The following is a 27,084-nucleotide window of genomic DNA, read 5'->3' as shown; positions in this document are numbered from 1 at the left end:
ATATTTGCCACTTTGACTTATTTATAAAGCAATAAAAGTGGGATAAAAATCTAATAAATAAATATAAAGCAAGTCCAGTATAAAGTATGCTGAATATTCTATATGCCCAAAAGCAGGATTGAATTTACTCTTTTTTTCAAAGAAAAACCCCAAAGTCCAGTTGCCTCTTGGAAAAAAAACACTCTCTTTTTTTCAATTCACTTCTACCATGTATACCCATGTCATTGCCCAGTATGGGTATAATTTCTTATTTTCACCTGCTATTTTCTTTTAAATAGATTGATAATGTAATGTAAAAAAGGAAGCTACTTTGTAAATTATTAAAAAATTTATTGGTGATGAAATACTTATTTTTTTAAAAAAGACAATAAAATAAAATGTATTTTCTTAGAACCACAAGTTGCACGATCTGTATAAAAGAAAAAATAAATAGTCAGTCCACACATTTTTATAAGATTGCACTCCACAGAAACCCTTTTTGGGCACTGAGAGGCACGAAGAACAAAACCAAGACATTAAATAATTAAATGTATTAATACCATATTAACTGAACACATACATATTTCACCTTTTGTATCAGTTATAGAAAAATCAACATTCTAAAATTAAGAAACTTTGGAGAACTACAGGACAACTTTGGTTGGCTCAATGGAATTTAATATGAAAAATAGTTCTGGTTGAAAATTTTTATAAAAACACAGAGTTTTGAAATGGACAACAATGAAGGATAAAATTACTTAAGTCTGGTCACCATTAACACATTAAGCTGTGCAATGAAATTCTATACTTAGAAGAGAAATCCTCACAAGCTAAAATCCAGATATTTAACTGTTCTTTTTAAGTTTAAGCTCGGCAGAGCCACACTAATTTGCACATCTTAAATTTAATTAGAAGATGCTTACTGATATTTGCAATACAAGGGTTTGTTTTGTTTCAGCAGAATCATCTGCCAATCATACATGTATGATTCCTGTGTAGAGGTATGTTTATGACAACTCCAACTATTCTTAAATACTCTGGGAGATTAAAGAGCTTTTAATCTACAATGGAATTTGTCCTAATAACATTGACTGATAAGGAAACATAGTTTTTAAATTTAATTTTAATTAATGTGTTTAATTAAAAAGAAAAATAAACCAATAAGAAAAACAAACATGATTAGGGAAAAAAATAGGACAGAGATATATGAACATAGATCTGGTTTTAAAGACAAATACAGACATTTAAACATTTTCAAGTGTTCTTCCCAAAATAAATGAAGTTGGTTTAGGAAAAGTGTTAATGGTGACCAGATTTAAGTAATTTTATCCTTCATTGTTTTCCATTTCAAAGCTCTGTGTTTTTATACAATTTTTCAACCAGAACTATTTTTCATATTAAATTCCATTGAGCCATCCAAAGTTGTCCTGTAGTTCTCCAAAGTTTTGAGATAACAATGAAAATTTTCTTATGCTGTATTTATATGTGTAAGAAAACATGGATGATAAACCAGTAACAGGATTCACTATGAGAAACTGTTGGGTGTTATTGTCCAATTTCCTCAAAAAGTTTCAGCCAAAAGCACAGATTGTGATTACTTAAAAATAAATTTTAGACCATTAAATGTCTTAGTAGGTTGCAGAACTTCCATCCCAAATCATTCCCCCAGAATTTTAAGAGAATCTCATACTTAACCTAAGATCATAAATAACAATGGTAAATAACCTTGCTATTTAATTGATGTATCTCTCTTCAGATGTTGCAGTAGTTTTAATTATGAGATCAATACATTTTGCGAAGGAATGATTGAGACTGAGCCATCTCAAACTAGTTGGTAGCTGTGAACATTTCATATGCAAAATATTCAATACCAATGGCATCTTCATTAATTATTTAATTGTATAAAGCTAGGTGGTAACATTTAATTGTCCTTGGCGAATAGTGAAAAGCTAAGCATGGTCTGACTTGATTAGTACTTGGAGATCAAACCAACACGATTCCAGGCTTGTTAGGAATATTGAGAAATTTTAAAAAAAATCTCATTTGAGAGAACAGCAAGCCACACCCATGTTATTTTCAATAAAACTACATGTCTCTAGAGAAATCAAATTCAGTTTGAAGGATACTTAAAGGATTATAGTATTCCTATACTATATTGATTATTTCTGTTTCCTCAAAGATATTTATTCTAATGACAAAAAAACCTACCAAGAATAAAAGGAATTGTAACTCACATTATTTTATTATTTTAATTCTTAATTACATAACCTGTTTCAAATTTGATATTCTTGAACCTCTATCATGCTTTTTGTACAATTTCTCAAATCCTGCATTTTTGTTATAAAAAAACATTTTTGCAAGGATTAAATAAATCCTTTCCAATGTGTACAACAATTCAAGCCTCCTACTTCATTTAATTCTTACCTAATTTTAAAGTAATCATTTTAGAAATCAGAGTAGTGTTTCAACCTGCAAAGTTAAAACAGAATTAACATTAGAGAGCTTAAGAACTTGTTATCACCTATCCATGCCACCTATCATTTGGTATGGCTTTTCTGGGGGTGACTTCTCATCAAAGATATTTTATGATTACATTACTTAAAGAGTTAAGATATACTGATGTTATTAAGATGTCTAATAAAATAGTCTTGCTTATCATCCATCAGAAATACTATTCATTATTTTGATTTTTTCCATTAAATTTTAGTTGGTTTTAATACTTGCTTTAACATTTAGTACTTAAACGTACAAAATATAGACTGACGGGATTAATTGTTCTTCCTTATATTCCCATTGTATACTAAAATCTTTTTTACTATGATTTTTATAAAAAGCAGTATAAAAAGTATGCAAGAACTTACAGTAATAATCAATAATTTATCACATACCTATACAATAAAGCTTTGCCTTTGTTGTTTGCTATGGAAAAGTATCCACTTCTTGGTGAGAAATCCATACAGTAAGCTAAATATAACAACTTTCTCCTGAACACGGGAAAATTTGAGAATACTGTAAATGAAGGAATATGGACCTATAAAACAGAATATAATAGTTAAAAATAAAAAGAATGAAGGCAAATTGCAAGATGTTTTAAACTTATTCACATTCTCCATTAGGTAACTTCCTCATTTATTAGAAGATTCTTAATTTTGATGCAGCAATAAAACAGTTAATATTTTATTCAAGAAGAGCCAATGAAGTATTGAGATTTTTGACTAATATATAAAATTTCAGCCAAACTTTTTTCTCAAGTAACAATTGCAAGTACTAAAACTGCCTACCTAAAAAAAATAAGAACCAGATAATTGGCTTTCAGTATTGTTTTATTATGAATGAATCACTGAATTAATCTTCCTCTGAATAGATGCTTTATGCTGATATTTGTAATCCTTACAAATTAAATATTATTTGTTTCTTCTGCAAAGGGTGGAACAATTCTGAAGAAAGTTTTCATAAAGGAGGCAAGGGAAGTGTTAATTATAGATATTTGAATTCTCTTTTGAACATTTAAAATATCCTATGTAATGGTTGTAAGGTTATGTAAGTATTTTGGATAAATAAAGGGTTCTGCATTATAGTAAAATGCAATCTCATTGCCTTCAAACATTTCAATCAACACTCTGTTGTTTGAAATTCTCTTTCACTTTTTATTTTGGCCCTGTTCCATGCAAATATGTGCAAAAAGGAGGAAATGAAAATTTCAGCATAACATGTACTTACCAGTTTCAATGCATCATCACTTATATTAGAAGCCATTGCTAGTATTTCAGTGGTTGGGTTGAATACTAACGATGTAGCAGGTGTGACTAGGTTCATTATAGCCTTAAGAGGCTTAGGACTTGTTTCTCTGATACAATCATCATGGGCATACACATTCACAACTCCAGAATTAGAACTAGAAAGAAAAATATTGATGACTTAGAAACAGGTCAGCTTCTTATATTGTAGCACATACTCAAATGTTTAACAAAAACAAACCCAAAAGGTTATTTCCAATGACACTCCACATAAATGAGAGGATAATTTTCTTCTGGGAAAGAGGAACATTTGAAAACATTAAGATTTGACTTAAAGGATAGCAGAATTATTACAAGTATCTTTAAATTATGAGACATGTCATCTATTCAGAAACCCTACAGATTTCAGCTGTCTGACTCAAGCTGTGGATAAGATGTGCTGGCTGACTAACTCCATGATTATGTTTGATCAGTAATGTAGCTTTATGTTTGGTAGCCCTTAATTTTTAAAGGGGAAAGTTACATGTATGGAAATGAACAGGCAATCTCTGAAGCAGTCTTAATGGTTTTTTTAAAGATGACAGATTGCTTTCATCAGCAGGTTTGGAGGGCATTTTGTGAGTCATCACTGAATGATTTCAATAGTCCAAGAAATTACTTCCAATTGAAGATTTTTTTTTTTTTATATAGAGTGGACTAATCCAGAGCTGGCACTGAAATACTTCCACAAATCTAATCTGGATCATATATTGCAAAGATAATGCCTCATGTACATGCAGACATTTTGGCTTGTTAATCATGGTTTACCAAGCCATGGTTTAATGTGTGCATAATTCAGTCTCTTTGTGCACATGGGTGCTCAATGTTTAAGTATACAGTATTTGGCTTTCCTTTTGCTTACTTACCCACATGCAATATATTGGCTGTTTTTAGAGACTGCAATAGAAGTACCATGCAAACAACCTTCATCAGTAAACTTGTTCAGACATCGCCTGCTTTTCACATCCCATATGAAGACTTGACCCTCATCTGATAAATAAGTACATGTGATTGAAAACAATGTTTATAAGAATTTAAACATCATGTGTCTAATTTAGAAAACAAAGAAGTGATTAGACTATGGACCTTTTGACAATTATTTAAATTGTTCTTGTGTTATTTTTAATAGAAGATATGAAATGTGAACTATAGAGACCAAACTAAAAGTATACAAAATGATTTTTTTCTTTGCTATTAGGGAGCTGTATTGAGTTACAAATATTTATTTTATGTCCCAACTTTATTAATTTTATAAATATCTTAAAGCAGTGAATATATCTAATGGTCTTTTCTCCTTCTATTTTCCCCACAACCATCCTGTGAGGCGAGTTGGGCTGAGAGTGGCTGGCCCAAGGTCACCCAGCCAGTTTTCATGCCTAAGGTGGGAGTAGAGGTCATGATTTTCTATTTGCTAGCCTGGGACCGTACACTAGATCAAATATTACTGTACTATTTTATGTTTTAATGATCACTTATCTGTGATTTTGAAATGGGTAAAATTAATACAACAGCAACAGAAGTTGAACTAAAAATATTTATTTAACCAAATTACAAATACTGCAGTCAGCAATTACAAATAAATCTGCAGTCAGCAATTCTGCATGTCATCAAGTCTGAAAACATTACCAGAATGTGTGTAGATTCTACTGCCATCTGGAGAGAATGATGATGCAATAGCCCTTCCATTTATTTTCATGCTTCCAACAAATTCTTTTGTCTAAGACCGACATATAAATAATGGTGATAGGCATTATAAGGCTATTAAGCAAAACAACTTAAATCTTACTTAAATGATTCTTTTCTATCTTGGGAGAAATGAGAGGTACCCCAACATAAACAACTACATCATTTCCTTGGGTGTTTTTTGTTATTATTACCCTAGTTTCATATCTGATGCCATCTTTAGCTTGCTTTTTTTTCTTTTGCAATATTAGTTTACTCATTTATTCATATAATTTATTTAATGAAAACTCTTATAATAATACAAGTTATACAAGATAAAATTAAAGAGCTACAATAACGGATTGGATTCAGCAAATTTGCAATAAAATATTGTATGGATTAATAAGCGTATGAATATATCTCAGTATTAATTAAATGGTAACTTATTGCCATCTGAACTATGTTATCCCAAGCAAACGTTTAAGTAGAAACTTTACCTTCATTGTAATCAAATGAAGATAACCTGATGTTCCACTAAGCAGCAGGAATGTTCCATCTGGAGATACTTCAAATTTTTTTACAATCTTCTCCTCTAAGCCTTTAATTCAAAGCAAAGATGTAAGATATAGTTCTTCCATATACATAATTTGTTTTCAAAATCTATATTCAATTTAGCAATACAATCCCCCTAGATTTTAGGGAGATGTATTCTCTGATAAAAGTGAAAGTATTGCAGCTGAGAAGTGATATGTTGTATATGTCCAAAAATGAAAGTTTGATTCAGACAGACAGACAGAGACAGAATGAGAATCAAACTTGCATTTTGGACATCTACAACACACACACAATCTGAACATCTGAGGTTATAAAAAGCAGATATATAGGGACACAGGTAACAAGTAATGTGTGCTTAGTCTTTCCTTCTTGGTACAAAAAAATAAGATAACATTCAGGAAACTTAATGAAAAATAATTACCTCTGATATGATTTATAGGAATAATTTTTCCTTCCATCATGTCATATATATAAAATAGCTTGTTTTGAATGCTAGTAGCTATAACCTGTTCTCCTTCTGCACTGAAACGTGCCTTGTAAACTGGGAAGTCTTCCAAGTGAATGCTCTGTATCTGTGGATTTGTGATACCATCCACCTTAAAGAAAAAAGAAATGCTGTTTTCTCAGTACCTATGTGTACTAAGGATGTATATAAATCAAAATATAATGCTTAGCTCTTATGAACTAACTTTTTATCTCCAAATTAAGAAGCCCATTAAGCTCTGCAAAATTCATATATTGTCATCTCCAAATAAATGAGTGTAATTCAAACCCTTCCACAAATATGAAATTACTATTACTTACTATGGCAGATGATGCTTTAACATAAATCTTTTGCTTCTGAGAAAATACTGAGAAAGTCCTGCTTGTCTACATAGTCTATCCCACATACTGCTTTCAACCCAGACCCATAGATGTGATAGCAAACAACAAGCTGCTGAGTTTAACAGTAGCTGTATGGACAAAAATAAAGTAAAATCTATATCATTCTTACCTGGAATAGTGATATAGATCGATCATGTCCAGCTGTCATAACAACTTGAGCAGTAGGATGAAACTGAACGTTTGTTAGTTTGGCATCTGATATACGTTCATTATTGGCGTGCAAACAATTTTTCATCTAAAAGACAGAATATGAATATACAGTGCTTTTAGAGCTCAGCAAACCTAACTAGAACATAGAAAAATAGAAAAGCTAAGTGGAACATTTCTAGTGGGATTAGAATATTTTTCAGTGAACTTACTATTAGGTAAATTAAAGGTGCAAGTGAGATTTAAAAAATAAAAATATTCAACACCAAAAATACAAAAACTGTATAATATTTGGAGGGATGAAATGTTTCAATAAATTATATCACTCTAATTCTTATTGAAAGATGGGAAAGAAAAACATTCTGAACTTAATGAACAAATGACCAGCTGTCTGCAAGGAATATAAATCCTTCCATTCCCCACCATTCAGTCAGAGCTGAAGAAGCTTTTGGATGAGAAGTGAAATGTCTTCATAGAAAAACAAGAAAGTCCAGTCACCTCCTAAAAAAGCACCTTTGGGACAACCATGACCTGGTTGACTGAGAATCTCCATAGACATTCTAAACCTAAAAAGTTCTGAATACAGAATCACCATTATGTATTATTTGGAATTATGTCTTGTTCTCAGAATAAAATCTTATTTTATTCCCATAGTACTGCAAATTCTACAAAAAAAGAAAAGGTAAAAAAAAATCATCTAAATAAGATTTGGGAAGTCTAAAATAGAAAGCCATTTAAAAGAGCAGTGGCAAGTTCCATACCAGTTACTGTTGTTTTTAGTTAGCTAAAGAGAGGAAGAAGGATAAGGAAGAGTCAGTTAAGCACATTTTCAGAACTAAAGATAATGCTGTCTGTCTGATAAGGTTGACTTCTGCTTCTGGCTATTTTAATATATATAGTCTTCAACTTACGAATACAATTGGGACTGAAACTTCTGTCCCTAAGCATAGTCATTAAGTGAGTCACACCCAATTTTACTACCGTTTTTATTGTGGTCATTAAGCAAATCATACAGTCGTTAAGCAAATCTGGCTTTGCCCATTGATTGCTTATTGGAAGCTCTCTGAGAAGGTCACAAAAGGACCCCAGGACCCTGCAACCTTAATACATGCCTTTTGCCAAGAGCCTGAATTTTGATCCTGTGACCATGGGGATCCTGCAATGTCAGTGTTGTAACACTGCACTTAAAAAAATGGTTTTAAGTTTTGGACTATTGTATCGCTTTAGAATTTACAGGTCAGTTTGCTCCTGTATATTTGCATGTCATATATCTTCTTTATAAGACAGATTGCCAAATCCAAAAACATATATAGGTAGTCTTTGACCTACAACCATAATTGAACCCAAAATTTCTGGTTTTGAGCAAGACAGTTGTTTTGCCTCATCTTATATCTTTCCTTGCCAAGTTGTTGAGTGAATCACTACAGCTGTTTAATAACATGATTTTTAATTGAATCTGGCTTTCCCACTGACTTTGCTTGTCAGGTCACAAAAGATGATCACATGACTCTGAGACACTGCAACTGTCATAAATATGAGCCAGTTGCCAAGCATCCACATTTTGATCATGTGACCATGGGGATGCTACAACTGTTGAAAGTGTGAAAGATAAGTCACTTTTTTCAGTGCCATTGCAACTTCAAACGGTTAATAAACAAATAGCTGCAACTCGAGGACTACCTATATGATGATTATACAATACATTAAGCATTGTGATTGTGCATGGCTATCCTATGCTGTGTGTCCCAAATTGAAAAACAATGTTTGCCTGCTTTTTGAGACAATATACTAACAGTTTGATTTAGTGTTGTTTCATTATCTGTTATTTTTTAATAAGCCTATATTAATATTCTGTAGGTTGGGTGCAAGAGTGTGATCAAAAGGCTAGGCTGAGAAAGAAAGGACCAAAGAACTTCTGAATTTCCACTATTCTTTAAAGGCAGAAAATTCATAGTATTTTGAGCAGGATTCTTTCATTCCAAGAGTTTCTTATTTATACACATATTCCCTTCAATATAAGTTTTACTTAAAGCATGTTTACCTTACTCTTTGATATAAAAATGCATCCAGAGGGGTTTATATGATCAGTAAGACTATTCTTTTCCTTGAGCTGATGAATATGATGCAAATATTTCTTCAATATGAAATTCCACTTAACTTACTTCAACTTAACAATATATTCAAGATATAACGATGGCCATCAGTAACATTAGGGCAGCAATCATAAATTTTCAATGCTCCCATATTTACATTTCCCATTTATAAACTTGCCAGAAACAGTAATGAATAAAAATGAAGTAGAATTTTATTTACCTGTAAAATGCCTTTTGGTAAAGAGTCTGACATGATCACAAAATTGCCTGTCTTGTGCAACAGATCATCATCCTCTTCATCCTCAGTGTCACCTTAAGCAGAGGAAGTCCTTATCAATAATTATTAATCTGTGTTTAAATATCACACACAGTATGTCTGCACAAGACTGCATCTTCTATTTATACAAATGATCAATGATGAGCTTCAATTACCTTCATGTTTGGTGTTCCTTTTGGTTTTGTTCTTCGTGCCTCTCAGTGCCCAAAAAGGAGTTGTTCCCATAGCACCTTGAAACCTGTAAAGAAGTATTATTACTAAATACAAAGCAGCCTTAAATTGTCTAGATGTCTAAAATTCTTAATACTACAGTCAGCAAAATATGAAGAAACAAATAAGCAGCAGATAAAGTGAGGGAAAAAAGGCAAGAAATGGGGGGAGAGGATGACCACTGTTACCCAATAATGCATGGCCTTTCCTTCCTTGGCCTTCCAGCCACACACTGTGATGGAAGAATTATTGAAATGAATGATAGCACAGTTGGAACTTTTTTTTGTATAGAACATTCTGTATGCATTCTGAATTCTACAAATGTGACTCTGTGTCACTGAATCTTTTACAGGTAGTCCTCAACTTACAGCAGTTCATTTGTGACAGTTCAAAGTAACCACAGCACTAAAAAAGTGACTTATCTTTTTTCACAGTTGCAGCCTTTATAGCATCCTCATGATCATGTGATCAAAATTCAGATGCTTGGGAACTGGCTCATATTTATGACTGTTGCTGTGTCCCAAGATCATGTGATCCCTTTTGCGACCTTCTGACATGCAAAGTCAATAAATAGGGAAGTCTGATTCATTTAACAACTGGGTTACTATCAACTGTAGTGATAAATTTAACAACTGTGGCAAGAAAGGTTGTAAAATGGAGCAAAACCCACTTAACTAATGTCTCTCTCAACAACAAAAATGTGCGGCTCAATTTTGGTCGTATGTCGAGGACTACCTGTATTAGAAATGCAAAAGAGGCCTTCATCCTGCAGAGCATAGACAATTGCTAAAATGATTATATGTATCAACTGATTTTCATGTTAATGATTGTAAGAAAATGTGTATGAAAATCATGTGTAGTAGACAAAAAGAAGTGTTGGTACTTCTTACATTCAAAACAAACATTTCAGATTATAACTGAAATAAAATCACCTAACATAGTATTATATAAAATCTTATGTTACCAATAAAACATACTCTTCTTGAAATCTTCTCTGAAGTTTTGTTTTCGAAAGCTTATTTTCTGCATCACTTTTCATCATGTTTTTCCGATGCCGATGCGTCATGTCAATTCTGGGAAAACAAAACCATATACTAAAGTCATACAATTGTCTACTTATTCATATAATAGTATTTTTTTAAAGATTAACAATTCCAAGCTTCACTCCTGGTAACTATTTGGACACACCCAGGCAAATTTTGGCAACACTATGGAAATGATTTTTCGTACCTTATTCCAGGATTTTTTTTTTTACAATTTTAGATGGCTTAATCATGTAGTGTATGACAATCATATTACCATTGCCTTCATCATTATTCTATTTATCTTTATGATATATACCATTTGTTAATAGATTTGAACATGTCCAGGGCAGTATGGTTGTTAAACTATATAAAAATGTGACAAATAAAATACTGTTATCATATATAGATCAGATTTCTTCAACCAGGTATCCTCCAAATGCCAGTAACTCCCAAAATTCTCAGCCAGGGTAAGTTGAGAAAAGCTATAGTACGGTAGATCCTATATTAATATTTTATTACGGCTGAAGTACCAGATATAAGTAAAGATTCAGATCTCAACACACAAATTCACTAAACAGTTTTCCACTCAGTTTAGCTGATTTCATCTGGCTATTGTTGGAATAAAAGGAATGGCGGTGCAATTATATAACATATGGAGCCTCTGTGGCGCAGTGATTAGAGTGCAGTACTGCAAGCTACTTCTGCAGTCAGCTGCCTAGAGTTTGGCAGTTCAAACCCCACCAGGCTCAAGGTGGGTAAAATGAGGACCCAAATTGTTGGGGGCAATATGCTGACTCTGTAAACCGCTTAGAGAGGGCTGTAAAGCACTATAAAGTGGTATATAAGTGCTATTGCTATATTGTGCTCACTGGAGGACAGACAAGACATAAATGGAAAAAAAATCAGTGTATGTAATGCAAACAGCATCCCATCTTCACATTTTATGTTATTTGATCAACAAGAAGTAAAAGAGAGTAGTTTTGCAATATTTTTAAAAATGCAAAGGCATTAAAATTAACTTTTAAATTGAAAAGCTAAAAAAGATAGTTAAAACATTTTCACACCCAAAAAATTTAAATATATTAAAGGAAAGTACAAAGAATTAAATATAATTTGCTTATGACATCATATGACTGAAATCAATTTACTGAGTACTGCATACATTTCTTCAGTTTCATCATCTTCATCTATCCATGCTGGCTTTTTCAGTGGAACGAAGTTGTCTTCTGTATCATTCTCAGCTTCAGAATCACCAGATTCTTCAAAATTACTGCTAACCACATCACCACCCTAATTTTTTTAAAAAAACCAAACCGTTTATAAAAAGCAAACTTGAAAGCAGAAAGCTTAAACATTTTTAATCTATTTTTGATGTAGCTAAGCAATGTGGTCACTTGGTATCATGCTTTACACCTGTATCAGTCAGGAATGGAAATGCCAGTCTCAATTATTGTAGTTAACAGGTAGTCCTCTGCTTACAATTAGTTTAGTTAACGTTCAAAGTTACAGTGGCACTGAAAAAGTGAGTTATAACAAATTTTCACACTTAAATCATCACTGCAATAGCTCCATGTTCACATGATCAAAATTCAGGCACTTGGCAAATGGCATGTATTTATGATAGCTGCACTCTCCTGGGGTCATGTGATCACAAGCTGTAACTTTCCCAGCAGTCTTCTGACAAGCCAAGTCAATGGGGAAAGCCAGATGGCTTAAGAACCACATCGTTCACTTAATGTGGCAAAGTGAGAACTGCATGATTCACCTAATAGTGGCAAAGAAATGATAAAATGGGGTACCTCACTTTGCTTAGAAATGGACATTTTGTCCAGAATTGTAGTCATAAGTTGAGGACTACCTGTATTCTGCTTCTGTAAATGAAACAGCATATAGGAATTAAGTTCATCTGTTCAGCAAGCAATACCTTCATTTCTAAATCACTATTTCTTTTCCGATAATCAACACCCCTGGTCCCCTGCCAGGACAAATAGAGCATTTCATTAACACTTTTACTTCCTCACATACAGCACAACTCAAGTGCAGAAGGATCCTTGGTGCTTTCTAAGCTTGGTTGTTTTCTTTTAGACCTTTCGATACCCATACAAGAGTATGTATATTTGAGAGCTGTATGCAACGAAGTTTCATTGTAACGCATGCCGACTAGTGTACCTTCAAAGTGACCACAAAATTATTAAGTCTAAGTTCTAAGTCTATCATCAGCGTTAGTAAGAAGTAAATGGAGAAATAACTTTCAAAGGGCAACGGCAGCATTTAATGAAATATTTTGATGCTCCGCAGATTATCGCTCCATTTCATAGAAAGAAAGCTGCCAGTTTGAATCCCTGCCTGCCACCCAGTGTTTAGAGCGGCGTTTTTCAAATTTGCCAATTTTGTGTGTGGATCTCAACTCCCAGTTTAAAACAAAACAAAAAAAGCACATTTTCAGAGGAATAAATAGGTCGGGGGAAAGAAAAAGGCAAGAATAGAAAGCTTGGGAGAAAGGCCAGTCCCCAGTCCCCGTCACCTGGGCGGCGCACGAGGTTTGAAACCGCCGCAGCAGACTTTCATCTTCCTCCACCCCGCCGAAGACCAGCTCCTCCAGGCCACGCTCCGAGGCCGGCTTTTCCGCCAGAAGAGCCAAGTGCTGAGCTCGGCGGACGTCCTCTTCAGAAACAAGGGTCACTTCACGCCGGTCCTCTCCCAGCCGAGGTCTTTTTCGAGTCGGCATCTTGCCGGAATGAATGTCAACTTTCGCCTCCGTGCTTTCTCCTCCTTCGGGGACCGCGAGCCGGACGTGAAAGGCCCACTTCCCTTTTGCAGGAACCGGAAGCCTTTTTTGGAGGAGTTCCCCCGCTGCTTATGCAAACACCGCCTGCCGACGGGGCGCTGTTTCCGGGGGATTTGAAGAATTTGAACTGAGGGAGAGTTGGGCAACTCTTACACATTCTGCTTCTTCCTTTCCGTGCCATAGTAACGTTCAAAATTAGGCTCGGAAGTGTATGACTTGCACATCTCTTTAACGTTTCTGAATGAATTTCTCTTAAGATGCTGTCTCCCGTGACTGCCCAAGCTCCGCTCTCTTCTCACGTGACGCCCATTTTTCAATTTAGACTCCCCCATTTTTTGGTTCCTCCCTCAAAAGATTCAAAGGGCTGTGCCATTGCTTCTGAGGTTACGGGGGGGGGAGGCCAGCAAACAAATCATTTTACTGAAAAGCAGATAACCAACGCCTTTCTTCTGAGTTTGCGAAAGCCCATCAGGCCGCGCATTTCGAGCCCGCCAACCGCCGCTCCTAAGCCCCCCGTGCTTTAACGGCCTCCCCCCCTCCCGCTTGCTTTTCTCTCCCACTTCCGCATCGTAGAGGAAGCTGCCGTTGCCATCCTGCGAGGGAAGGACGACCCAAAAACAAGAGGGGCAGCCAATGAGGGCGCGCCGTGGAGGGGGACCGTTCTGCGCAGGCGCGCAGCCCTGGTTTATGCTAATGTTGTTGATATTCTGGAGCTTCCGAGCGGGCTGTCTCTTCTGTCGCTGCCCGGGTTTCCCCTCGCAGAAGTGGGAAGGCTGAGCGGTCTCCTTCCTCCACCCTGGCCCTGCCCCTCGGAAAGGGGAGGGGGCTGAGCCGAGGGGGCGGGCGGGGGGTGGAGAGCGGGGACGGTCGGAGGCATCCCCTGCCCATGAGGGCCTGATGGAAAACACAAAGGATCTGGTGAGTGAGCTTCCCGCAAGCCCCGGCCGATGGGGCCAGTGCGGCGGAGGTCCGGCCGTTGGGAGGAGAAGGCGAGCTCCTGGGCGCTTCGGCCACTTATCCCGTCCCGGGCCCGAGAGTGACAGGCAGCGGCTCTTTCCACCAACACCCCCCCCTCTCCCCCGGACCCAAGAGCCTCCCCGGGCTGGGTGGCCTCTTCCCAGCTCCCCCAGCCTGTACAAAGTCTTGGAGGGAAGGAGTCCTTTCGCCCTGCCGGGGTTCCTTTCTTGGCTTCCCTTTTGCTTGCCTTCTCACGCGCGAGTTCGCCTCGTAAAGCCTTGTGGCGGTGAAGCCTTTTCAAGCCTCTTTTCCGGGTTTGCACAACGTTGAATTGCCCGGAGAAGTAGCCTTGGGGCGGGCGGCAGGTGACCTATTCCTATTCCTCTCCGAAGGCAGGAGCGAAAAACACAAACCAGCCCTGTGGTGAAGTTGTTTACGCCGTGTAAATGCTGCCAGGAGATTGATACTTGGAAGGTATTTCCCGCCCCCCTCGTGTACTGAAAGAAGCAGTTCCTTTCTTTTGGGGATATAGCTGCACAGGAGCAGCAATTTTATGGCAGAAAAAAAAGTGGTCCTAGAGAGGAGGATATATATACATATATATACATATATATGCTGTTTGGTGGCCATGTGTAACATTTGCAGCAAACAGGCTTTGGAAGGAAATGTACATAGTGCTAGACAAATAACAGCTTTGTTGAACTTATCTGTTTGGCTTGGGAAAACCGAAAGTGATACCCAGAGAATGCAAAAAAAGAAAAGAAAAAAAAAGGTTGGGGGAGGTTTGTAAACTAATTTGAATGTCACAATTTGTGGATAGTAATACTCTCCATGATATGGCTCTTAAGGAAAAAAAGAAACCTAATAATTTAGGAGGATGAATTCAGTTTTTAAAAAAACTTTTAAACTAAATGAAGTAGGCCTAAGTTCATATACAACTAGATTAAAATGATCCAAACTATGATAGATCACTTTTTTTTTAACAAAAAAGGGAAATGGTCAAGTAAACATGCTTTGTATGTTGGCCATATGCTAGTTTCATTATGTCTTAAATGTAGAGCTTTTTAAGAGCAAAATGGTTTTTCCTGAATTTTATTTGCTAATTTCAATTTAATGCTAATGAATTTAGTGTATGGCTGTATATAAAGTACTTGGACATATTCATTAGACATGATACAATATATTAAAATAGATTTCTCTAACATATGTAGAAAAGGGCAGCTACATAAAAGTATAATTTCTTTTACCTGGATCAATGTAGCCTTGGTTTTGTTGACGTTAAATTACATTTGTTTTTCACTTTCTTCAGCTAGTGTGCTTTTTCATTAAGTGCTCAGTATAAGCTTGTTTACCACTTGAATGTGTAAACTGTTCAATTATGCCTTTTCTTATTCAAAATGGTATAAGTTTACAAGCATATCCGTTTCTCTTTCAAAGACTCAACACAGACTATTACCATGGTCCTCTTCTGGTTGTTGCCACAGTATTTCAAAATATTTAACATGGAGGAACTTTGTCTTGGAAATTGTCTTCCTCAATAAGAAATTAATAGGAAGTTAACTTTTCTGAAACACAATTTATCAACGTTTTCCAATTACAAATATCCCCAGAATACTTGATCAACTGATTAATATAAATTGTTATGAACAAAATATACATTTACAGTTAATACCAGAGATGTTTGTAATGAATTTAGATTTTTCAGAAGATGGATTTGTAAAAAAGTTCCATTGATTATAGGACATAGTGAAAGTCTTTGATAGTGGTTGTCTAAAATACAATGCTACGTCAAGGCCTTTTAGGCATAGTTTGTTTATCAAGGTCATTTTAAACCAAAACAAAGTATGTTTCTTATTTTTGAGGGTGAACTTAGTCAGAATGTGCTACATACCAACTAGGATGTGTCTTTATTCTGATCGAAAGCATAGCTTATTTAATATTACCTTTATTGTCAGAATACAACATGTGTACAATGAGACTGGCTGAACCTCCCTTCGTGCACCCCCCCAACACAACTCACAGTGAGGACAGAAGTCCCTAACCCAGTCCCAATCTTATTATACTATGTGACCTTGTTGCACAAAGCGCCGGCCCCGCAAGTCAACACATATTTGATGATAGTAAAGTTGTAAGTCTATAAAAGAGCATAATTCAAACAATCTGTTACATTACAGTAATAAATCAGCATGCAAATGAGGACCAGTGAGAATTAAACTACTGCATTGTTGTAATATCGATTAGTTTTGATAAAGGACAAGCTATGATTATTTTTCTGTTTAAGAAATAGGCATTATGCGATGAATTACATATATTCTAGGATATATTTTGGTAGGGAGAGATCTTTCTTGCACCTGTAGGATAGAAGTTCCTACTAACTACTCTCTTCTACTAAAAACAGTCCAAATCTAGACTCTTAGCCTAGGGTTGGCCATAGGAAATTTCTTCATATCACCCAAAGGGAAATTTAAAAACAAAGTACCAAAACTAGGCCTGCAATATAAAATAAATTCTGTCCCCCACCTTTTGATAGTTGATAAGGCTATGAATGAAGCAGCAAATCTGTTATTTCATCTCCTGCCCCACAACTCAGTTTATAATTCAGTTTAAGATTTTTCTGCTTTATTACTATGGAGAAAACGGAATAATGCATTGTTTGTTTATTTAAAATATTTATTAAATTTTACTTTATTGAAATTAGTAACAGGATAATATTCTCTGTAAAGCAGATTTTTATCTTTTATTCAGAAGATTTATAAGATACCATTCTGCAAATGTCTATCATAAAATAAAATCTCAGTAATTCCAGGATTAGGAACTTTAAAATCAGTAGTAAACACATAATAGTTATAAAGTGAGTCTCTTCATAGTAACAGATTATTTCATCAGCGTTCAAATAATGCCTTCTTGATGTTGCCATTATGTTAAGTGATTAATTATTTAGTTCAAGATGTTTGAGCAGTATTAGGAATTATTTTCTCATTTTAGGTGCCCTCCCCTCCAAATGCATTCCTTTTGTTTAAAAATAGAACACTCTACCCAATTTTTTCATATTTATAAATGTTCAAGTGATCTGAAAGAGCGTTATTCAAGATAATGCAAAAGGGAACATGACATTGTACTATGTTTCTCATTAGCAATATTTTTTCCCAATTTTATGCAGTGTAGTAGAGATGGTCACTTTCAAAAGATACCACTGAATGACTGCAGGGGGAGCAGATGTGTGGAATATTGCAAGAACCTAGCATGTCCCAAAGTTGTTCAGTATTTGTTTACATGTAACAATTGGAGTGATTATGTAGAATTTATTTTATAGTGTAATCAATATTTGGATGAAGGATTTCTGTTGCAGCTGTTTCAGGAGCAAAATGTAACTCATGAAAGCGTGTATAATTTTGGGTTAGTTTATTCAAATTGAATTTAGACAGAAGTGTGGAAAAGAAATGTTCTTAGTTTTGTGAAAAACTGCTCTTTCTGGTCCAGTTTTCTTATCTATAAAAAAATTCCATTTGGTGCTTCACTAATGGAATTTGCTAGCTCTTATTTCCACTATGCCTCTGTAATCTTTCAAATTTCCCATCCAATTAGATCAAATGTGAATATGATATAGAGAAGTATAAAAGCAATTTCATTTTGTGTGTGGCTACCATTTCTTCAGTGATGGATACTACTAGATGCAACTCTAAATATCCTTTTGTTTCTATACTTAAGATATTATTTTGTGCTGTTTTGATATATGAAATATCTGGAATGAAATTTCCTAAAAAAGTCTCTGAATAATTCTACTGATGCATAGAAGCCACATTCATGCAGGTTTTTAAGTTTTATTATACTTGCACGTTTCATTCTGTCAGTTGCCCTGGTGATGGCAAATTGTCAACTTTATGAGAGTAGTTTAAACTCTGAAGGAAACATTTCAGAAGCTGGTGATTTAGTGATTACCGGTAGCAGAATCAGAACCCTAGAGATTTTGAAGAATATAAATGATAACTTTTTGGGAGTTGGTTTTTCTCTATTTCTATGGATATAGAGAATTTTGTTTTAAAACCATCTGGAAAATGGTGGAAAATAAGGCTTTAGGCACAGTTTTAGTAAGATTGTAGCTTGTGGAGTTTTGTCATATGACTTCAAGCATGACTGATTTTCTGACCTGTAGGAAAGGAATTAATTGAAAACTTTTATAGTAAGAGGCAGAAAAATTAACGCAAGTAGACGTCCTCTCTCAAGAAGCCTTTTCAGCCCCCTAAATATGTAACAACAAAGGATCAGAAACTCTTGAATTGCACAGGTTTTGTATTGAGAGTTAAATGAAAAGGAATCCATGAATATCAGGAAAAAAGTTTCATTCTTCTTCCAATTTTCAGGAACTTATTTTCTCTCACAGCTACATTATAGAGTTTACCTAATTTGATTCATTAACCACTCTCTGATAGTTTGAGAAGAGATGACTGGAGAGGCTATAATATGGAGTTAGGATGAGAGAAGTTGGTTTTCCATATAGTATATTAAATTGATGCAATATTTTATATACATTTATTTATAACAAAAGCCCTTTGTTATTTTCTTTTGATATCTGCAATAGAAGAAAGGATATCGATAACAAAATAGTAATTGTTCATGTTCAGAATAATTTCCTTGGGTTAAAGCCCATACACAAAATTTTAGTCACATTGTGGATTCTTTTCCTCAGTATAACTTTTGCAACATTTTATTTGTTAACTCTAGGGGAGGGGGAATATGTAGCTTTCTAGTATTGCTAAACTGTAATTCCTATTCCTAAACTGTAATTCCAAATGCCAATAAGCCCAGTTATGAAGGATGGGAAACTAGCTGAACAACATTTGCAGTGTCACAGGTTTCTCCAGTCTACATAATGAGTTGCTTCAACAATTGAGATTGTGTATATGCCATTTAAAAGAGGGAGCTGCGTATGTGTTTAATATTAGCTTGTTAAATTGTTGCAATAATTTGTCCACATCTTTTTATTCAGATACCTCAATAGTTTCTGCTTTTTTTATTTTAGACTGAACATTCTTCAAGGTCCGAAAGGAAGAGACGCGATTCATTCGGGATGTTCGATGGCTATGATAGCTGCAGTGAGGATACAAGTAGTAGTTCCAGTTCTGATGAAAGTGAAGAGGAGGTTCCTCCCTTACCTTCCAATCTCCCAATAATCAAGAACAATGGGCAGGTTTACACTTATCCAGATGGCAAATCTGGCATGGGTGAGTGCAAATACAATAGATTTTTCAATGGAGTGTTCAGTCAAGCAGATTATTAACAGCACTGCCTTTAGGTTTATTCTTATTTGACTCAGAAACCAAAGATTGTGGTTTTTGTGTATGTTTTACAAAAAAAGGATACATTTGCTAATGCTGGAGTGTTCCTTATTAACATTAAGTTACTATCAAAATATTTGTAATTTTATATATATATATATATGTATATGTATATGTATATGTATATGTATATGTATATGTATATGTATATATGCATCACAAAATCTTCAGAGCCTACAAACTTGAAATTTGGCACATACTCTTGGCTTCTAGGTGCTCACTAAGAAATGATTTTTCGAAATGACCATCAGAGCATTAGTATTTCATCTATTATTATTAACACGCTCTGATGCTAAGGAGTTCTATTCCCTCTCCCCATCTGAAAAGAAATCTGTTCCAAATGCAAAATGCAAGCAGATGAGAGGAGTTTCAGGTTCAGGTTCACAGCAGCAACCAGCTTTAGTACAGAACAGTTGAGCTAAGCCACACCCAGGCTCCTTGCTGTCTCCTTGCTCACACAGCAAATACTGTTTCAGTTTCCAAACAGCCCTCAACTCTCACACACTGATGGGACACTAGCCAGATGAATACTGATGGAAGCTGGTAGGCAGAGGCACAATTTTTTCCCTTATTTTCCTCCCCAAAAACTAAGCCCGATCACATAGTTTTGTAGCAAATCACGGGTATAGAGCTAGTATTATACGTGTGCACTACTAAATGTACATGAATTTGTTTTTATACAACATTTAGGCTTTGTTTGCTATTAGGATAATTCTGATATATTATTGTTTTATCTGGACATGGGAAGATGGATCCAAGTTGAATATGTTGAAAATGTTAACATAAACCACAGTAGTCTATGAAGAAATTCAGGACCAGATTTTTTTTTTTTTACCAAGTTTGGTCCAGATTTTATTTTTCTTTATGAATGAATATATACAAATATACTAAGTCTGATGGGAAGATTGGCTGGCTTTGATCTATATTTGGAAAAAATGGAAAGATAGGTTATTAAAACGTGTGGCTGGGGTGACCAACCTTTTATACAACAAGGCATAATTTCATGGCAGAGTAAACTGTTCTATTATTTTATATTAAAGTGTCCTAACTAAATATTACTTCTTGCTTTATGAGATAAAGTACTATATAATGCTTACCAAATTTAATTTTTAACATTATGGTTTACTTCCCATAAAAAGGCTGATTAAAAATATTGTGTTTTGCTGCTTTAATAAGCAGGACATGTGCCATAAATGAGAAAGCGTCTGATAGATGTTCACAAAATGAACTGTGTATACTGTTGCTTAGATGAGATGGACAGCCAGACAAAGTGAATAACTAGGACAGTAATTGTTTAATCAGTCACATATGTTGTTTCACTGTTTAAACTAATTTTCACAATAAATTCAGGAAAACGCTACACTGTAAGCATGACAGGCAAATTACAAAACTGCTTACCTTGCAAGAAATAACATCTGAAAAATTAAAAAATATCTGAATTTTTGAAAATGTTTGTTTGCAAATAATTGTCTGGTCTCTACCGGAAATATAACTATCTGAGTCTAAAGTCTGCAAGTAAAATAGTAAAGTCAAGAAAGAAATTAATCTGGCATTTGCAAGATTAATAATACACAAATATACAAATTAATGCTTAATAACATTATTGAAGGAAAGGGTATGTTCATGTACATGATATAGTACTACCACCTATGTGATCTGCAAAATGAACCTACATTTAACATACTGTATCTTTTTTCTCATTAGCTACCTGTGAAATGTGTGGGATGGTTGGTGTCAGAGATGCCTTTTACTCCAAGACCAAGCGTTTCTGTAGTGTTTCCTGCTCAAGAAGCTACTCATCGAACTCTAAGAAGGCCAGCATTCTGGCCAGACTTCAGGTAACGGTACAGTCACAAATTTTATTACTTTTACTACATAAAGTGTTATAAGATATATTATGGTTGAGAGTAGTATATAACAACAATGGTTTTTCATTTGTAACAGAAATCATTAAAAAAATAAAAATTAAAAAAAAGATTAGTCCAAAGGTCTGAATCAGGCACTTGGTTTCCAGCTGTAGCCATCAAAAGACTTCCTGTAAAAATCATATGGAAGGTACAAACACGTGAACTTTCTTAGTTCATCCTTAAGAACTGAATTCAATTGTACACAGTGATTCTGAGCATTCTAAGATAGCTGTAGAGAGACAGATTCCTGGAGGAGGAATCTTATAATGCACAGTCCTTTGGCCATCACTGCATCCTGTCAAAAACATACCCTAAGGTCTATTTTGTTTCTTTATATAAAGTTTACATAACTCTCAGTGGGTTTATAATAGAACTTCGTAAAAAAACAATACAGATTTTTTTTTTAAAAAAATATAATAGCGAAATCCATCGCCCATAGCAAAAGCATGGTTTTAATTGTCTTTTGAAAGGCAAGAGAGGATATCTTCTTGTACTTAGTGAGACAAGTAATTTCATAGTAAGAGGGCTACCCTGGAGAAGTATGCCTTCTGGCCATGCAATCCAAAAAAAGGTTTCAAACACTCTTGCTGATGGCCTGAATATAGAGCCTGGTCTTCAAGGCCTTTCAAAACAACAGGATGAAATCCATCCATGGAGGAGCCTCATTCTAGAGGAAAAGTTTTGTTTCCAGAGGTGGCACGCAGAGTCCTCTCTATGGGCATGTGAGCTGTCGCCCCAGCTCAGCTCCATCCAGCATGCGTGGCAGAGACCTGAAGAGCAGCTGACCGGCAGGAGGTGCACACAGATATGCTGGATGGAGCTGAGCTGGGGTGACAGCTCATGTGCCACAGAGAGTACTCTGCGTGCCATAGGTTCACCATCATGGTCATAGGTGATGTTCCACTACATAAATATGCAAGCACTCTGTATACCTGCACTACATAACTACATAACATCACCACATTACCGATTTTTAAAAAAAACATACTTCAGGTTTTCAGTCTGTTTTCTAAAAACATCAGTGGAATTATTTATTTTTCAGTATTGACGTATTTAAAAGTTAAAAGTTTCTCTAAGCTTTCAAACTCTGATTTAGATTAAAGAATGTTTCTGCATTTCTTAGTCTCCTCACATGTGATATCTAATTGAACATTTCCTGAATTCCAAAGTCAGCATTTGCCATGACAAGATTTAGGATTATGTAATCTTGCTGAATGGGAATAAGGATATGCACATAAAAGTCATTTCTGATCCTCCAAAGCATTGTGTTAAAATAAAACTCTTAGTATTTTAATTTAGTTACTTACCTTCAAAATATGTCCTGAATAAATGTAGCTGGTTTGGATCTAACTTCCTCATTTATCCAATGTTATACTGGAATTTATTTATCCCATTGTGTTCCAATGTTACATCCAAATGTATGTCATGGTTTTGCATAAACAATGAATCTAAACATAGAGAACATATAAATTTAGTTATACCAAAGAGAACAAATATGTTCTGTTTGCTTATCATACTTATTCAAATAAGTCTCAATAACCTTTTAATTTTACCATTTAAGCAACAAAGTAATGTGATTAATTTCTGCAAGTTTTCCTACATATCCCTTTCTGACAAATATTCCATTTGTATTACAAGTGATTGCAATAAATGTGATATACCGGTACATATCTGTGTTCATTCAATGTATGGGTGACGCAGCTTGGAGGAGTCTTAATTGCTAGTTCAATGTCTGCTCCTTGGCAGAGTGAATGAGAAAGTTGCTTTACTGTTCAGTTATCCAAATATCTTTTATGGATTTCAATAAAAAGTAATGAGAATGTCTATGTTGTGATTATCTCTAAACAGTACAACTAATTTTAACAGTATGTTTAGTATAGTACTCTAGGAAGAAGAATGTAAAATGATTTTGACTGTCATAGGCCTATTGCACTTGCTGCAATAAATATTCTAGTTCAGAGAATTCCAATGTATTTTCAACTATGATTGTTAGGTTTGAAAGATCAGGAAAATTCATTTTTGCTTTCATCTGAATCTTCTGGATGGAACAGATACTAATTAATCATGCAGCTGGATCAAAAGGGAAATCAACATGACAATTGAAGACTTTTAAATGCGGGAACTAGGAGAACAGTGAGAATATCAGTCAACGATCTCACAGCTCTACACTGATGTCCTGATCTCTCTCCATCCCATACATTTGCTGACAGCATCTCTTGATTAACCCCTTCTCACTGGGCTTGTTGTACCCAGGACAAGACAACTGGTATAGGAGAATAGCACCACTTACTAAAATTGCAGGAATAATTAGTACATCATCTTCAAGAAGCAAAGTGGCATTTATTTACCCAATTCTTAAACACTATTGCATTGATCAATCTTGTAGCATGTGAAATATCTCCTGTATTTTTTCCAGATGATATTCCCTTTTTTGCCATGGCAGAACTGTTATTTGTTACATTTTTTTCAAAAAGTCTACATTAATATCAAAATAGCAGTTGCTAGACTTTTTGGCAAATGGTTTGGAAAGGCAAATTGAATCAACTTGAAAATATGGGATACTGTTTAGTTAATTTTTATCTGAATATAAATGTTTTTCTCTAAAATTTTTGTCATAAATTTTCATTGCTATAAGTTGATATAAAATTAGAAAACAGAAGTATTGCTTTATCCAGTAGAATCTCTACTTTAAAAGTTTGTGTTGTGTTTTTGAAAAGAACCTTATTTAGCCCTTGTTGTTTCAGGGAAAACCTCCGACTAAGAAGGCTAAAGTGTTACAAAAACAACCTTTAGTAGCTAAATTAGCTGCATATGCTCAATACCAAGCAACGGTACAGAACCAGTCAAAGACTAAAGCAGGTAATATTGTTATTAACCATTACCAAGTAACAATTATGGGGAAAATTTTCCCAATTTTGTAATGGAGGGAATAACCTTCTAAAGAATGATTAGATTAAAAATATATAGTATATTCCAGGAAATCGAATGAATCTGAGTCTTTGCTAAAATATCCAGCAGAAAATATCCTTGGTAATTGAGTTCTTGGGCTTTATTATTGGCCTTTTAGCTACATCAAGGGTTGGAAAAGCATTTTCACCAAATAGATTGGGAGAAGACTTTACAGAAGTGTATTTGTCCTGGTTGAATATCTATCCTATATACCTTGACAATATGCCTGCATTCGTGTTGGTCACTGTTGTGCATCTGGTCTATATTAGATGACTATATTTCTTTGATCAGATAAGTTACTTTGATGGAGAATATCTTATGTAACCCACCATATTCCTCAGCACACCATGACTTTTCAGACAAATTCTGAAGAATTTCTCCCAATGCTGCCATTCTGTATTTTTTCTAACAGATTGAAAATAAATATATATTATTTATATATAGGGAAAACAATGAAAACCAATACTTGTTTCTGTGCTCCTTTCATGTAATACATTTTGTACCTTCTTCTTATTGTTGTTAAATGGAATAATTCTCATTCTAGCATCTGTTCCAGTGGAAGGTTTCAATTGGGGCACCTATATCAATAGCAATAGTTTCACAGCAGCTCCTGTGAATTGTTTTAAACATGTAAGTATAATGTTTTTAATTTACTGTTATTTTCATTAAGGAATAATAAAAAAGTTAACACATTCCTTTTAACGTATGTTTTAGATATGTACAGAATTAAAGCTCATAAGGTACAGGAAACATGGACTTTCCCCTAACTGAAGATACTATAAATTAAATTGCAATCCAAAGTCCCTTAATTATCTAAATTGCAATCTTAAAATCCAAATAAGTGCTCTGCTGTTCAGTTTATGTAGTGGCTATCATAATTTCAGTGATAATTTTTTGTAGATGTTTTAGAGATGTGCTTAAAATCATGTGTACTTGATTCTAGCTTTGGTAGCTTTGGTGCCGAGTTTCCTTCAGTAAAATCTGGTATTGTAGATTAAACTTTTTGTAGTCCCCTTATGTACAAAAGACGGATTTACATTTTTCCTCAGAAGCAGGTGGAGTTCAGAACAAGCATGTTTTTCAGGTTAATTTTGCAAGAAGGAACAAGTTACAATAAGTCACTCTGTTATTAGTAAGGCGTGTTTATATAAGAGACTGCATAATTTTAAAGTAGTTGTTTTCCATTAATGGGGATTAAAAATAAACTTATTTTAGTAGATACTTGGCTGATCCATCCAGTAAAGTTGCTTTTGGAGTTAACCTAAGTGGTCCCTTTAAAATGTAATGGTTAGATTTAGAGTTCCTCCTATCAGAAATTATTGGTTTTGGAAATAGCCTATGAAGTGTCTTTGAAGGACTGGACATATGGCTGGAACAGTAGGGAAGGAGGGAATTAAAGAGAGTTGCCTCTGCTGAATCAAAATGAGTTTTCAATTAATGAGAAGCATATTCAGCATTCCTTTGCACAGTATACAGGGCTAGTTTGACCAGAAACAAAACAAACCATGCAGACAGTTTTAAGGTATGGAATGCCATCCCAGTCAAATGGTTGTCCAGTCTAGTTTTAGATCCCCACAGATATTCCAGTTGTACTTGGGGTACAGGATATGTTTCAACAATAGTTCCATGTTTTTGTATGTTTCATTCATGTGTGCAACATAAGCAACAGGTACTATGCATCACTATTGTGTAAAAACAGAAACTTTCTATAAAATGATATGTGGTAGGATAAATGACAAGTTACTAGCAGCCAACAATCTATGAGATACATCCAAAAGCATTCAGGAAGCAAAATCTTTGTTGTCTAGCAAAGATTCTTAAATCTTTTAAGAAATCAGAGTTGCAGAGCTGAGCTAACTTGCAATTAGCACCTTTTAGGAAAGTGCAGCCTTGGAAAATCATTCCAAAGGGCAGGGGCCACCGCAGAAGAATCCCACAAGGTAACTTCATTTCAGTGAAGGAATTTGGAATGTGCTTTCCCCATTAGAACAGATGGCATGGGTAGGTGCACCAGATATTTATATTGGATGTATTTTCTCCTTTATTTGTATTTTTTTGTTAACAATTAAGGGCTTCTTTTAAAAATATTCTTACTATAATTTTAAATGTCGCTTCTGAAAAAAATTTTTGTAAGTTTTATTTGGTAAGGTTTGTTTCACTAGTTTGTGGTTTGGGCCAAATGGATTCTACATAACTTTAACTATTCTGTGGAGATGATGGCAGGCGTCCAAAAAAATTACCTGTGTTTTTAGAATAAAAACATTATAAAATGATGCAAAGCTCATGGATTTCAATGAACCATAAAAGAATGACCTTTACATGGTATAATATTCCTTTGCTGAAATTTATTCCTGCCACCCATGTTTGGAGAAAGGATATAACTTCAGAAATCACTTCAGGAACCAATGGTAACCCATGCACTTTTTTCTGATGTTAAAAAGTAACTTGAAAAACAAATAATATTAAACTGGGCAGGAAAACTTCAAAGCAGCAGTAAACAATTAGCAATTAAAATTAACATCAAGAGTAACTTCAAAA

General features: G+C 34.8%; 2 protein-coding genes across 6 annotated transcripts in view; one reads left to right on the top strand and one right to left on the bottom strand.

Moving 5' to 3' along the window:
- Positions 1-309: 309 nt before the first annotated feature.
- Positions 310-13,973, bottom strand: UTP18 (UTP18 small subunit processome component). Its single transcript, XM_087955915.1, has 14 exons — positions 13,134-13,973; positions 11,772-11,899; positions 10,562-10,657; positions 9,530-9,612; positions 9,318-9,409; positions 6,967-7,092; positions 6,394-6,568; positions 5,915-6,015; positions 5,382-5,472; positions 4,622-4,745; positions 3,700-3,874; positions 2,868-3,010; positions 2,404-2,448; positions 310-409 (listed from the first exon to the last, which is right to left on the bottom strand). Exons 1-13 carry the CDS (start codon positions 13,335-13,337, stop codon positions 2,424-2,426), a joined length of 1,563 nt encoding a protein of 520 aa, XP_087812041.1. The 5' UTR covers positions 13,338-13,973; the 3' UTR covers positions 310-409; positions 2,404-2,423.
- A 92-nt stretch (positions 13,974-14,065) lies between these two features.
- MBTD1 (mbt domain containing 1) overlaps positions 14,066-27,084 on the top strand; it is a 51,398-nt gene continuing 38,379 nt past the window's right edge. For 2 of the 5 annotated variants that reach the window (XM_026667361.2, XM_087955903.1), the window contains exons 1-5: positions 14,066-14,315; positions 19,375-19,576; positions 21,395-21,534; positions 24,342-24,456; positions 25,091-25,176. In XM_026667361.2, coding sequence (XP_026523146.1) covers positions 14,295-14,315; positions 19,375-19,576; positions 21,395-21,534; positions 24,342-24,456; positions 25,091-25,176 — 564 coding nt within the window. In that variant the 5' untranslated portion in view covers positions 14,066-14,294. Of the gene's footprint in view, positions 14,316-14,352; positions 14,829-19,374; positions 19,577-21,394; positions 21,535-24,341; positions 24,457-25,090; positions 25,177-27,084 lie in introns of those variants that run through there. The other 3 variants (XM_026667362.2, XM_087955902.1, XM_087955901.1) reach the window with 3 other exon arrangements.

This window comes from Notechis scutatus, chromosome 2, assembly GCF_049901735.1.
Source record: "Notechis scutatus isolate UNSWTSFEM ecotype Mainland chromosome 2, rNotScu1.2, whole genome shotgun sequence".
In the NCBI taxonomy this organism is placed as follows: domain Eukaryota; kingdom Metazoa; phylum Chordata; class Lepidosauria; order Squamata; family Elapidae; genus Notechis; species Notechis scutatus.
This window is presented reverse-complemented; position numbering and strand designations above follow the sequence as displayed.

Coding starts and splice junctions, on each gene's coding strand:
- UTP18 (XM_087955915.1), bottom strand. CDS start 13,337: ATGCCGACTCGAAAAAGACCTCGGCTGGGAGAGGACCGGCGTGAAGTG. Junction 10,658..11,771: donor GATGATGAAACTGAAGAAAT/GTATGCAGTACT, acceptor TTGTTTTCCCAG/AATTGACATGACGCATCGGC. Junction 4,746..5,381: donor TAGAATCTACACACATTCTG/GTAATGTTTTCA, acceptor CTTATTTATCAG/ATGAGGGTCAAGTCTTCATA.